The sequence below is a fragment of the Procambarus clarkii genome, chromosome 29 (assembly GCF_040958095.1).
Source record: "Procambarus clarkii isolate CNS0578487 chromosome 29, FALCON_Pclarkii_2.0, whole genome shotgun sequence".
NCBI classification, from domain to species: Eukaryota; Metazoa; Arthropoda; class Malacostraca; order Decapoda; family Cambaridae; genus Procambarus; species Procambarus clarkii.
Window position 1 is genome coordinate 2,681,089 of NC_091178.1, and position 15,045 is coordinate 2,696,133.

A 15,045-nucleotide genomic window follows, 5' to 3' on the forward strand; every position below is an offset into this window, starting at 1 on the left:
GAACCCACACCCCCCCGAGCCCTACCAAGAACCCACACACCCCCGAGCCCTACCAAGAACCCACACACCCCCGAGCCCTACCAAGAACCCACACCCCCCGAGCCCTACCAAGAACCCACACCCCCCCGAGCCCTACCAAGAACCCAAACCCCCCCGAGCCCTACCAAGAACCCACACCCCCCCGAGCCCTACCAAGAACCCACACCCCCCGAGCCCTACCAAGAACCCACACCCCCCCGAGCCCTACCAAGAACCCACACCCCCCCGAGCCCTACCAAGAACCCACACCCCCCCGAGCCCTACCAAGAACCCACACCCCCCGAGCCCTACCAAGAACCCACACCCCCCCGAGCCCTACCAAGAACCCACACCCTCCCCAAGCCCTACCAAGTACCCCACACCCCCCCAAGCCCTACCAAATACCCACACCCCCCAAGCCCTACCAAATACCCACACCCCCCCAAGCCCTACCAAATACCCACACCCCCCCAAGCCCTACCAAGAACCCCCCCCCCAAGCCCTATCAAGAACCCCCCCCAAGCCCTACCAAGAACCCACACCCCCCCCAAGCCCTACCAAGAACCCACACCCCCCCAATTAAGTCCTACCAAGAACCCACACCCACCCAAGCCCTACCAAGAACCCACACCCCCCCAAGCCCTACCAAGAACCCACACCCCCCCAAGCCCTACCAAGAACCCACACCCCCCAAGCCCTACCAAGAACCCACACCCCCCCAAGCCCTACCAATTACCCACACCCCCCAAGCCCTACCAAGTACCCACACCCCCCCAAGCCCTACCAAGAACCCACACCCCCCCCAAGCCCTACCAAGAACCCACACCCCCAAGCCCTACCAAGAACCCACCCGAAGCCGGACAGACACCCACCTGGAGCCCGAACAGTCACCCACCCAGAGCCCGCCAGTTGAGTACCTAAAGCCTGCCCGGAGCCCCGACCGACAACCCACCTTGGAACCCCGACCGACAACCCACCCGGAGCCCCGACCGACAACCCACCCCGGAGCCCCGACCGACAACCCACCCGGAGCCCCGACCGACAACCCACCCCGGAGCCCCGACCGACAACCCACCCCGGAGCCCCGACCGACAACCCCACCCCGGAGCCCCGACCGACAACCCACCCCGGAGCCCCGACCGACAACCCACCCCGGAGCCCCCGACCGACAACCCACCCCGGAGCCCCGACCGACAACCCACCCCGGAGCCCCGACCGACAACCCACCCCGGAGCCCCGACAGAGAACCCACTTGGGGCCCGACAGAGAACCCACTTGGGCCCGACAGAGAACCCACTTGGGGCCCGACAGAGAACCCACTTGGGGCCCGACAGAGAACCCACTTGGGGCCCGACAGAGAACCCACTTGGGGCCCGACAGAGAACCCACTTGGGGCCCGACAGAGAACCACTTGGGGCCCGACAGAGAACCCACTTGGGGCCCGACAGAGAACCCACTTGGGGCCCGACAGAGAACCCACTTGGGGCCCGACAGAGAACCCACTTGGGGCCCGACAGAGAACCCACTTGGGGCCCGACAGAGAAACCCACTTGGGGCCCGACAGAGAACCCACTTGGGGCCCGACAGAGAACCCACTTGGGGCCCGACAGAGAACCCACTTGGGGCCCGACAGAGAACCCACTTGGGGCCCGACAGAGAACCCACTTGGGGCCCGACAGAGAACCCACTTGGGGCCCGACAGAGAACCCACTTGGGGCCCGACAGAGAACCCACTTGGAGCCCGACAGAGAACCCACTTGGAGCCCGACAGAGAACCCACTTGGAGCCCGACAGAGAAACCCACCCCGCGCCCAACCTTTCATGGAGAAAATTGAACACCAGGCGACAAAAATAATTGCAGAATGAGGTCTAGTTTCATACCATGAACGGTTGAGGGTCACAGGGCTAACAACACTGCAAACTAGGCATGCCAGGATGGATCTCACCGAAACTATTAAAATATCGACTTGAATCGACTTGAGAATGGTCCAGGACGGACCGAAACTCGTCGTCCCTTCAACTTCTAGTGTGTGGTCTGGTCAACATACTTCAGCCACGTTATTGTGACTCATCGCCTGCCTATTAAAATATTGAACAGTTTCGAAGATATGGATCCAGAGAACAACTTCAAAAGGTCAGATGGAACACAAACAAGGAACAACGGTTTCAAGTCCAACAAGCCGCAGTGTAGGACTGAAAACATAAGCTATATTTTCACCCACAGGGTTATAAACCCATGGAACCGCCTATCTGCTAAAGCAGTAAATAACATAACACTTGAATTGTAAAATCCAATTTTGAAAACAAATCTGAACAAATGGGGGACCTGATCTGTTACCAGAAATTTTAGCCAAATATCCCCAGTCTGCTAACTGTAGATAGTAACCGAGTGATTGTAACCTATCCACCGCTGCCCACTGGGTGGGGGGCGGTGTGCGAACTAAAACTAAACTAACATTGATAGGCATTGTTCGAAGCAAACCCCATTATATTATATAATTCTATATACTGTGTATATATAAGATATAAATGTCAAAAAGAATTATCACTCTTACCTGGAGCAATGTTGCTTATGTCGGAAATCAGCGGTACATGTTGTCGCTTTGGCGGCAGCGGACGTTACTGAGCACTGAGCCTTCAACGACCAACCGCCGTTTGAACGCCATTTTGAAATTCCAGGCGTACTACCCGAAAAGTGCGTAACTAGTATTTGCGTGCATTATAGGCCATTCCAAGAAACCTTATTGCTATGAATATCTTGTTATCTAACAAACGAATTATTTATGTTAATATTTTTAGCACATATGTTAAATTAGGCCATTTTTCATTTAGAGGGGGTATATATATATAGCTATTTACATTTTAAGTTTGAAAAATTACCGTACAAAATTGAATGCAAAAATAAGATAAGATTTATTTATACAACCCTGTTTGGAAATTAACTCCTTTTACAATGAAATAAGACGCAAATAAGAACCTCAATTGTCTAGTGAATTTATGCATTTTGTTTTGATTAAAAGCTTAGGTAGTACAATGTACTACTTCTACTACTAATACCATATTATATATGAGGGGCTACTAAATAAAATTAAAGCACAAGCATGTTCACCTAATATCATTAGCTGACAGGTGAAATAATATGAAAGTCGGAAACTATTTGATTCTCTCTTAGAATTTCTACTAATCCTTTCTTTCGTCGAGACCAATATATGTCAGTGACTCCTCAGATAAATTTCATTTGCAGAAATCAAATTATTCAGACCGTTTCAAAGAAAACGAATTAGATATACTTTTATATTTTACCTGAATTTACCCGAGTCTGCAGTTTTAATGCTGATAAATGTTCTGTTCTGAGTTCTGAGGCTAGGTAATGATGATAGAGTTACAAGATACGAGCTTGATGGTGTTGAAATTGCGAAGTCGGATTGCGAAAGGGATCAGCTTTATACCAATGTGCTTTAGTGTACTTATTAATCTCTCTCATCTCATTTTTTTTCTTGCAATGTATTTGTTATCATTTTATTAATTCTGATAGAATTTACCTACTTAAAATTATTTGTTAGATTAAGGACCTGCCCGAAACGCAGCGCGTACTAGTGGCTTTACAAGATTGTACATACTGTACTATCCTATGTATTCTCACAAACCCAATGTACCTTCTTGTATATAAATAAATAAATAAATAAATAAACAAACAATGATGTTGATGCTGTCACTTGCCCGAGGCGTCAGTATGACCGGGGAGGCGAGAGTGGCCGGACGCATCCTCAACTTTCTCTTGCCTGTCGCTCACTGAACTTTCTCTGCCAGGGCTTGCCACACACACCGCCGAGATGTTCAGCAAGACCAAGCCCTCGGGACACCCTCTCTACGGGCAACATTTACCTCATCTTCTACAACATCTTCTTGAGCCTCGGGTGAGACCTTCTCCTGGGACGTTACTGGTGTTGTGCGCTCTCTGGCACAGTGCGCATTGTAGGATAATGCGCAGAGCGCGTTGATCTATTCCCTCTAATTTAATTAATTTTGTCGGGGACAGGAAGCCTCTATGTGTATATATATTTTTATGACGTGTATATAATATAATATATACACTTTAAGCTTGTATCGTGATCCCCACAAGGTCAAGCTACTGACCCTCCTCAGGATGCAACCCCATGACAGTTAGCAGAGTCCTGGGGTACCTAATTATTGCTAGGTGAATAGTCGCATTAGGTGAAAGGAAACGTGCCTAACCATTTCTGTCTCGCCCTGGAATCGAACCCTGGATCCCAAACCCAACAATTTGACCAAATGAACAATCAAGTACACAGGCATTTCAGCAAACCTCATTTTCTGATTGTCAAGACTGTGCATGTTGGGTTAGCTTGTCACCCATAGGCTCACCATAGGCTCGCACATTGAATCCGTAATGGTAAGCACATAAAACCTTCCTAACCTAACAATATGCATTCTCATTGTCGGGGACAGAGTCTGTTTCAGTTTATCGATTTTAGATTCACTTTTTAGATTCAGCTACCCAGAACAAAAGTTCCAAGTAGCACGGGCTATGGTGAGCCCGTAGAGTTTATCAAGCTTTCCGTAGGCCAGCTACTGACCTTCCCCAGGAAGCCAGCCACAACAGTTGTCTAGCTCCTGGATACCTGATTACTCTTATCTTGAGAGAGGCACCAGGTGAAATGAAATATGCCCAACTATGTCTGCCCCGCCCACAAATTGAACATGGAACCCTCGGTTGTGAGCCCTTGATGTAGACCACTGTGCTGTAGTAGTTTTTACAATTTAGAAAATGAGCTTTGCAGAAATGCCTGTGTATGATTTGATTGTACTCTCTAGTCTTATGGAGTGCTGCATCATTTGGTAATTTGCAGTATTTACATATTGGAATAATGACGTAACAGGCATTATACAAGCAGGGCAGCTATAACTATTTTTTTCCTGTATCTAAATACTGTATCAAGAATTCTTTAGTTATACTGTATTCGGCTTTTATTTTCTTATTAATTCTTGAACACGGGAGCCTCCAGGGCCTACCAAATACTGCCGTTTTAATGATAAAATCCACCAGGGCTGTGAGCCTACGGCATTGCCATGCTCAAGCCTACGAGCATAGCAATGCCGGGGTCGTAGGTTGTGTATGTTCCAGCCATTTTGTCACTTCATGAAATGTATGCACATATTTTATAGATTGATTAACTATATTAACTAGAAGAGGTCCAGTAGTATACATCTTCAACTCACAATGTAGGATCCCAGGTTCGACCCCTGGCTGGGGCAGAAATGATTTGGCACTTTTCTTTCACCTGATGCGCTCTGTTCATCTAGTAGTAAATGGGTGTCTGGGAGTTAGGCAGTTGTGGATTGCATCCTGGTGAAGGTCAGTAGTTGGCCCTAGGGGTGGCCTTAATAATCCAAAGTACAGTATAAGCTTCCTGTCCAAAACAACAAGATTTGGCTCAATGTCGCCCATTAGCAACTCATTACACAAACTTTGCTTTAAATCTTTACTGACTTTATATTTATTATATTGTACTTTTAAATTAATATTCATTGTGTTACAGTATATACAAAGTTTAATAATCTCTGCTGATGGATAGTGCAAAAATGTCCAAGACTTACTTGATGTGAAATCACATTTATGTTGCCTACATAAACTAGGAAATAGTTAATTAATGGTAGTTATTGCCTATCATGGTAAATGGGCTGAGAATACAGAAAGGTCATGAATATTGATTAATTAATTGGTATATATATTTCAGATGGCTCATTGTTTTAATCCAAGCAACACATCATTTGGTATTTGAAGGAAGTTTGACAGGCCTATGGGACAGCACTAGCTCTGTACTCAAGATTTTTCAGACACTAGCTGTACTAGAGGTAAACTTAATATATGGCTGATATGTTGATGTACAGTGTAATGTTATTCTGTATGTTTTTTTCAGTAATACTGTAGTTCATTTAACACTTTGTTCATAAATATTATTACCCGTTCCCTATCTCCCATTTTTATGGGGTGTAAGTGGTAAGAAATAAGAGCAAAGATATTATAATAATAATTAGTATTATTATAATAATTAGTATTATTATTATTTGAAAATAATAAACAGCTCGTCCATTTACTAAGTTTTACACAATACGTACTGCTCTTTCACATTGAACCAGCACTGCTACTTATCAAACCAATTTCATCTATCATTATTCCATACCTGCTGTTTACACACTTCCCACTTCCTTCATACTCTCTACGGCTATTTTTCACCTGGCCTTCCTCCCCTGTATTTTCCTCTTCTCCTATGTTAAAGTTCACTTGGATGTGCTATTGTAACCACTCTTATCATCCATTTGTTCATTAATCATTAAACATTTAATAAAATGAATAAAAACAATAAATTATTATTAAAAATAAGAAAAAATACTGTACTGTTTAGTATAGTGGAATCTCGATTCAACGTACCTTGATTCTGCGAATCTGGTTGGAACACTCTCCTTGCCAGATTTACTCACCCAGTTTGACGAATAAGAGTTCACTGAAGCAGGGAATTCTGATTTCTTTAGGATGTTAGGACCGGGTTCAAAGATTGACGCAACTATACAAGAAATAGTTGGGCCTTCAGAAAGCCACTTAGCATATTTAAAACCAAATTCTATGGTTCGTTTTTTTCCCCCAGTTGCAGAGAATTTTGTTTAGTAAAATATGGGCATAGGAAAATGCTAGATGTGGTTAAATCTTTTGCAGACAGGTTCTTATGGTTGTTATCCTTCATATGACAGGTTGAAATTAAAATTTTGCTTGGTGAAATCAGCTCTTGGAGTATCATAAATATTAGTTAGGATATGAATGGTAACTCAATTAATGACTAGTCATGGTTTTGATGTTATAGATGACCTCAATATTACAAGAAACATTTGGAGCCTTGGAAAAGCTACTGAAGATATTTAAACCAAAGTCTATGGTTTAGTTTTTATTCTGAGTTGGCAAAGTTTTCCTTCACCCAGATAATGAAAATGAGTTTTGAGGCTAGAAATGTGAGAAATAATCTAGATGGTGGCTAAAGTTTTGTGCAGACATGTTCATCTGATAGTTGTTCATTATATTATAGCTTGATATTAAAATTTTGCTAAGTGAAATCTGCCCATAAGATGTGGGAAGTGCATCCTTGAAGCATCTCTGGTTGTAATGAATCCTTCACTGTAATGTGTTGGGGTTGGACCCATATACTGTAGTTTGTTGAATCAAGGTCAAACTATCAAGTACTGTATCCAAGTTATTTGTTAATTAACTATAAAATGTTTATTGTAAGGAAAAATGATATTTATAGTTTTTTTGTTTACTGTACAGTAGTTAAATGTAGTTTAGATTATATACTAGTTACATTTTTTAGCAATAAGGATTAATTTTTATTAGAATTTACAGTACAGTAGTTGCAATACATTATACTGTTTATAGAGTTGTTATATATTGATAAACTGAGTAAAAATTAATGTTTAAATATTTTATATGATCTTTGTTACATTATTGCAAAATGTCTTGCATTATATTTCTGGAACATAAATTATAATTTATGAATAAAAATAAGTAAAATTATATAATTTATCTTTCCATTAATATTAATACTATTGATACAGTAATAACTTGGTACTGTATTACATAATATTTCTTAGTGATAGGAAATAACAAGTAATGTAGATGGCTCAGCTGGGCAAAGCACTGCAGGTAGAGAAATTCTCACTTCCACCCTCAAATGACAATTTTCCATGTTTTGTTTGTGCCAAAAAAATTTAGGCCTTGGCAGAGGCTTTGTGTGTAAAAAGTTGAACTGAAGTTAACAAAAACTTGTTTAAGCGGTGACAGTGGCTGATCTCTAGCGTCCTCTGTTACTTTCTACCCAGAGAGAAAAGGAAGATATGAGACGGAGTGAAAGGAAAATAACTGAGGATGGCAATAGAGGAAAAACAAGAGATCATTCATAGTGAGACAATGTGATGTCTCACTATAGAAAAGTGTTAAAACGTAGGGAAAACAAGTGTCTATAATCAGATTCTTAGTAAGACAAGCAAGCAGTGAGCCATAACCAGGTCCTAGTGGTATGCCTGCAAAACATAAGAGAAAGAGTACACCAGAAATGTTATCACTGCTGTTATAATGGAAGGGGACTCCCCTTCCAAGCACTAACACCTCTTCTCTTCCCCCCTCCCCCCCCCCCCCTCTCACCCTCTTCCATATGCCAACAAGTCATCAATAAAGGTTAGCTATAATTTGTACATACTATAGTATAAAATATTTGTGTGTATTATGTATGAAATATATTTTGAAATTAATATTTTTGGGAGTGTGGAACGGATTAATTCAATTTACATTATTTCTTATAGGAAAATTTGTTAAAGTTTGCAAATTTTTGTTTTTTGAGCAGTCTCTGGGAACAGATTAAACTCAAAACCAAGGTATCACTGTATATATTTGTGGAAGGAGTAACACTAAAGGGGGATTAATAATAAATAATTGTGTGATTGTCAGTTTATTAGGCAAATCTAAAATGGATTGCCAAATTTGAGTTCATTGTTTGGTTTAGTAAACTTTATTATACTGTATTTTTATTTAAATTATAGAATATCTTGATATAAATCCACCAATGATAAATACCAACCTTTTAATCTTTGATGTATTTTTTGAACTTAGCATTGTTGAATCCACTCAATGTTGAATCTTGGCATTTTTAATAGCGAACCATATCATTTTCAGCAATGTTTACAGGTCATGGTCTAAAAATCTAATGGAATCATACTTAAGCTTTGCAATACTAACAATAATAATTTTTTCCAGATTGTACATTCTGCTGTGGGTCTGGTTCCATCCAGTGTCATGATGGTAATACCCCAAGTATTTTCACGTCTCATAGTGCTGTGGCCTGTTCTCTGCACCTTCCCGAACACTCATACCAGCCTAGGTATGTAAATGTAAATTATATTATACTGTATTTATATATACATTTCTCTATCTAAATTTTTTTTGCTTTTTTCTTAAGAGCTTTTCCCATCCTTGAGTAGATGGCCACATGCAGATTCTAAGACAAGCATTTCAAGTACAGTACTGTACCTATAATAAAGTACTTATAGGCACTTAAAAGAAAAAAAAAAGCCTTTTACAAGCCCATACAAGTGAGAACATTTAAGGGAAGTAACATAAACAGAAAAGTGAAAATAAGGGAAAAGAAAGAAAGAAAATTGTGAAAGTTATATTTATTGACATAGGTGATAGAGGTAAAGTTGAGCAGACCATATTTACATGTAGTCAGCTTCAGGTCTGGTCCCTAAGCCAGAAGTCTTGTGATGACCTAATCTGAAAGGCTGATGCTTGGAGCTGTCCACATATATATTACAACATAGTTGATTTGTTACTTCCTTTAAAACCTCCATTTGCATGTTCCAAAAATGTTTCTTATATTTGGTGAGAGGAAACTGAAGAGCTATGGGCCTCTTGATATTCAGATAGTGTTCTACAATTGGGCCCATGGTAATTCAATTCTTCACTGGATCTATTCTGTATTTTCTACCATATTTTTTGCTGTAGTAAGCTTTTTTTTTATGCTGTATAAATATGTGATGATACTGTGTCTCTGACATTTTACCCTAGAATATATACATTTTAAGTGCTTTGAGATGATTGCAGTAATTTAGGGGCTTTACTGTATCTGTTTGCCACATATGTTCTCTGTAATCCTTTTATTTCCGAAGTCTCTCCTGCTTAGAAAGGGGAAGGGTACCAAAGAGTACTTAACCACTGCATTGTTATGCCTTAAAATGACACTTTTTTTGACACTTAAAATTCTTTCCAAAAAATGTTCTCTTGTATTGTTAAATGATCACATCTGTGATCAACAGGTGATGCACACCTGTGTGCATCACCTGTGATTGGTGTGCATCACAGGCGATGTACACCTGTGATCTCTGGTCAAAGGAAACTAAAAAAAAATAATATTCTATGCGACATACTTTATCCTTGATGGATGATGGAATTGGGAAGTTGAGCAAGTTATGGGTGCTGAGCGATGGAGCGCTCAGTCACTAGGCCTTGCCACCCCTGTGGCGCAGCAGTTGCCGTGAATATAAGTTTCGCAATTATTTGTATATTTCTCATTCGTTTTTTCTGTTTTTTTGGTGTAATATTATTCAAAAGTGTGTAATTTGTGGAATTTATATACAGTGCAGTAGTTCAATGTGTGGAACATCACTATGCTCAAAATTATGGGGCTCATGTGTGTGACATATACAGTATATAATAATCTATGATCAATCAAGTGTTTTTGCTGTTATTACACTATACTGTATATCCACTCATTGTATATACCTATCACATACGTGTTCACTAACAAACCACTAAGTTGGTATGGTGATCCTAAAAAACAAGAGTGGGCTGCACCCAGCCAGCCCTCCCTCACTCCTTCAACACCTAACTCTCCAACATTGCTCCTCCCACCATACTGTTATTATTTTTATTACACTATTTACACAAGTTATATATAAGTATCTAAATGCATCTAAATGTTTTATTAACCATACCTATACAACTAAGCTGCTATGGTATCCAAACAGCATAGTGGCTACCATATACTGCATGACAACAGATAATGCACAGCAGCCAGCAGATAACGCTAGGAATACGACGCCACCTCTCGCCAAAATGCTTCTCCCAGCATACTCCTGTTGCTGTTATTACACTATATACACACATTATATATAAGTATCTACATTTGTGTTCACCATAGCGAACCACTAAACTGGTACGTTGAGTTAAAACAAGAGTGGCTGTCACACAGTCAGCTGACGCTACCTCGATCATTCCTTACCAAAAGTCCTCCCATTCTCAATACTACACACGGCACTAATTATCATCACAATCCTGCTATTATCAGAATCGTGTCACTAAATCTTGTAGTTAATAATTTTCTACAAGTTTATTTTGTAAAGGAACATGAGAAGTCGTTTGAAGATTCCTAGATGGACAAAATAATGGCAGTGTGCCGTGCCTACTGCTGTGTACATCTTAAATAGCATTGATTCACTGACATCTGAACATTGTACACAGCCTTTATCACAGTCAGGCTCTTCTATAATACTATCATGGCTAAATAATACCAGCTACATATATATTTTGACATTAGGTGATGCTGTAGTCACAAGCTGAATAGCAGTGCTGTTAGCTGATGCTGCATGTGCCAGCCTTGGTTGCTTATGCAGTACTGAGGCTCTCGCACCCGGGAATGTTGCCCACGATTTAAAAAAAAATGGCATCTGTTTATGAGAGCCCCGAAGAAGCTGATGTGAACCCCATGTAGCCATGGGAATTTTGAATGCTACGCTATACCTACAAGCGCCCTGAGGCGCCTTGCGCACCACCGATAGAGCCTCAAGACACGTTGCGCAGTGCAGTGGTTGAGGTGGGAAAACACAAATGATTTGAAAAGTAGGAGCATCCCTTGATTTGTACATTCTCATAATCCATGCTATCATTTTCCTGGCTGATGTTACATTTGCTTGGTTATGCTTGCTAAATGTTACATTGTATGATAGTATTATTATTCCTAGATCCTTTACATGTAGTTTATTCTGGCACTGTTTGATGAGTGCCAACAGCCCCAGAGATATCTTTTCTTAGTGTTTCATTTTCCCTTGTGTCATTTGAGGATATAGTGTGACTTTATTCCTCCCCCCCCCCACAAGCCCAGGGCTATGCTGGCTATTTTTCATCTCTATTGTACAGGATTTGATTGGTGTGCATACTTAATATGGTCCTGTAGCACAGTATGGAGGAGGTTTAGGAGAGCTAATGAGGGAGCCTTATTCAGAAATATCATTGAATAAAATATCCATTATGTGCACATGCATAATTTTTAATCTGAAATTAAGTTATTTTTGTGTTAATATCATTAATATTACTATGGTTATTGTCATAATTGGTTTTATGCACTAGTATGTATTTTTTTTTTTTTGTAGCAAACCAATACATAATGTTCAGTATTGCCCAATAATAGGTTGCAACACTGAGTTTGAAGAACACGCCTGGCAAGTTCCTGAAGTTTCACTTGGAAAGGGGCATTTCATTCCTATGGCCACTCCTTTATAAAAGTTATTTTGTTGTCTTGCTATCAGGAGAAATGCTATGCAAGTGCTGCTAATAAGTAACTTATATTAACCCAAATATTATTTATATTTTTACTACCTACCTATTACTTTACTAAATGAACATATCCACAGGTCTGCCCCTGTTACTGATTGCTTGGAGTGTGACAGAAGTTATCAGATACTCCTTCTACTTCCTCAACGTTCTTAAGCAGGTTCCACACATGCTTACCTTCCTCAGGTATTATGCATTTTCTGTTCTCTACTGGCTCTATCTTGTGTGATGTGGAAATATTAAGTTCCACATTGCACTAAGTGAGCTTATTTCAGAGCTTGTCACTGTATGATTTTTAGTAGTTAAGGATACATTAAATATTTAAATTAAGAATTTACCATTGAGACAAACCTTGGTCCAAAACAAATTTACCACTGGGAAAAACCTTGATAATCTAGATCAGGGGTCTGGATTATAAAGCCAGTCTCGGCACACCAGACGAACATCGGTTTTATTTTTATAAATGTGAACGCTGTAGAGAAGTAGACTTTGAGTATACAGTGATACATAATAGCTCTAACCTGTACCCAAAAAGAAAGTAGCCAAGCAATTCTGGAAACTTGGTTGTTGGACAGGATACAGGAAAAGGCAACCACAAGTACTGTTGGCTTTCTTATGCCAACAGCAAACCATAGCACCAACAGACTTCACATTATGCCACCAATAACCTCCCATCCTATTCAACATATTCTTTGATCACAAAATGTAAACCTCTTGTTGAAGTTACATCAGGAACTTGAGTACAGTATTAATCAGTGTTAGGTCGGTAGTAGATAACTGGCTGACACTGCATTGTAATATATAAAATATGTTGTAGCATCACATTTAAGTTTCTCTCCTTTGCTCTTAAACTGCTTTAGTAGCCTAGGATAGATTTGGAAGGTGTGGTGCTTACTCTGACCCCTGTCCATCCTTGTCTCAGACTTTCTCCTATTTTGCAATGTTTTACCTGGGGTCCTCGAGCTTGTCACGTATGGACCTGACTATATATTTTGTTTTCGTGATCTTGGACAAGTGGTGTGGGGCTTTCTGTGCATGTCAGGAGCCTTGGTGGTTTCTTGTTGCCCTGTGCTTTGGCTTTCCTGGCACCTTCCTTGGATTTCCTAGGATTTTTATCCTGCATTCTGGGTTGTCTGTAACATAAGAGCTGGTGGTTGTTTTATTTGGTAATTTTGGCCCCCCAGGCCCATTCCTTCTGCTGGAGGATAGTTGGGGCTGAGATTAGGGCACATTGGCCTTTTTGCCTGGAATGTTTGGTCTCTTTCCTTGGCCTGCTGACTGGGACTGAAGTTTCCATCTCATTAAGGTTGTCAAAAAACTTGACAGTAAAAGAGCTAGGCCAGTGACATCTTCAAACACTGTATGAAAACCATCCTATTCCAAACACACACACACACACTCTTTAAGAATAAGAGGTCATAGATTTAAACTAGCTAAACACAGATGCCGAAGAAATATAAGAAAATTCACTTTCGCAAACAGAGTGGTAGATGGTTGGAACAAGTTAGGTGAGAAGGTGGTGGAGGCCAAGACCGTCAGTAGTTTCAAAGCGTTATATGACAGAGTGCTGGGAAGACGGGACACCACGAGCGTAGCTCTTGTCCTGTAACTACACTTAGGTAATTACACACACACAGAATAATAATTATTTTATTATTATTATTATTATTATTATTATAATAATAATAATCAACAGTCTCTCACCAGTCAAAAAAGGAACGCAATCTCTTCGGGGAAGTGTGATGAATCACTAGTAAACAACAATAATGACTTAAAAATATGTATACTACATTAATCATCCACTAACCATTGGTCATTTTATCTTTTGTTAAAACCAACTTGACTCTGTTATTATTTTGTTCCAGATTTGTTTTTAAAGGGATTATATAAATAATAAATGGTGACAAAATATGTTTCAGGTACACTCTGTTTATTGTGCTGTATCCAGTAGGTGTGACAGGGGAGCTGCTGTGTGTGTATGCAGCTTTACCTGCAGTAGCTGAAACACATGCATACTCAATCACCTTCCCTAATGCCCTTAACTTCAGCTTCAGTTTCTACTATGCATTAATCATCTTTGCATTGCTGTACTTGCCATGTAAGTTAATTAGGTAAACTGTGTTTAAATGTCTAATTTTTTATCAAAGTTTTTATGCTATTTCAAATGTCTTATTTTATTGACTTTAAATAGAACCATATTTTAAGCTTAAATTGAACGGTGTAGTAAAAAATTAAGACTGCTTTTTTTTATTTGACATACACAGTTTGTGTGATATTTTGAATGCCTTGTATTGAAATCTCCAACAATAATATATAATATACTTAAACTTTTTACAGAAATTGTAACGTGAAAGTTACAATTTTACAATAACTCCATCTTCTAACCTTGTGAAAATGAAACTTGCTATGATACTTCTAAAACTGTATCAACTACTTGGCTAACTTGTATTAATTATGCTACTTATGGCATGTGTATATTTCATAACATTAATCCCAGAAAGGTATGGAAAAATGGAACAGGGCATGGGGTTAACAGGGAGACACTGAAGAGTTAGAAATTAATACACCAGAGTCAAGAGAAGCAATTTGAAACACATACCAGCTGGAGCTGCATTGTCACACATGGAGGAAAACTGTAAGGATGAAAGATGACAGCAGGAAAGAAATAATACTAGATAGCATGCAGTCACTGAGGGGAAAAGACATGATAGCTTGTGGCCCTGGTCTCTGACCAGGCCTCCTTGGTTGGTGGTCTGGTCAGTCAGACTGCTAGAGGCAGCTGCTCAGTCTTATGTAGGAATCGCTACCTGGTTGATCAGGTATCCTTTGGAGGTGTTTATACAGTTCATTTGAAC

The 15,045-nt window shown here is 40.4% G+C and overlaps 1 protein-coding gene across 1 annotated transcript; it reads left to right on the top strand.

Moving 5' to 3' along the window:
• The first annotated feature begins 2,126 nt into the window (after positions 1–2,126).
• LOC138369554 (very-long-chain (3R)-3-hydroxyacyl-CoA dehydratase hpo-8-like) lies at positions 2,127–14,430 on the top strand. The gene is made up of 6 exons (XM_069332972.1): positions 2,127–2,152; positions 3,714–3,935; positions 5,778–5,895; positions 8,840–8,963; positions 12,271–12,376; positions 14,110–14,430. The coding sequence occupies exons 1-6, from the start codon at positions 2,127–2,129 to the stop codon at positions 14,303–14,305; spliced, it is 792 nt and encodes a 263-aa protein (XP_069189073.1). The 3' UTR covers positions 14,306–14,430.
• Positions 14,431–15,045: the final 615 nt, after the last annotated feature.

Coding starts and splice junctions, on each gene's coding strand:
- LOC138369554 (XM_069332972.1), top strand. CDS start 2,127: ATGGATCCAGAGAACAACTTCAAAAG. Junction 3,936..5,777: donor AACATCTTCTTGAGCCTCGG/GTGAGACCTTCT, acceptor TATATATTTCAG/ATGGCTCATTGTTTTAATCC. Junction 12,377..14,109: donor CACATGCTTACCTTCCTCAG/GTATTATGCATT, acceptor AATATGTTTCAG/GTACACTCTGTTTATTGTGC.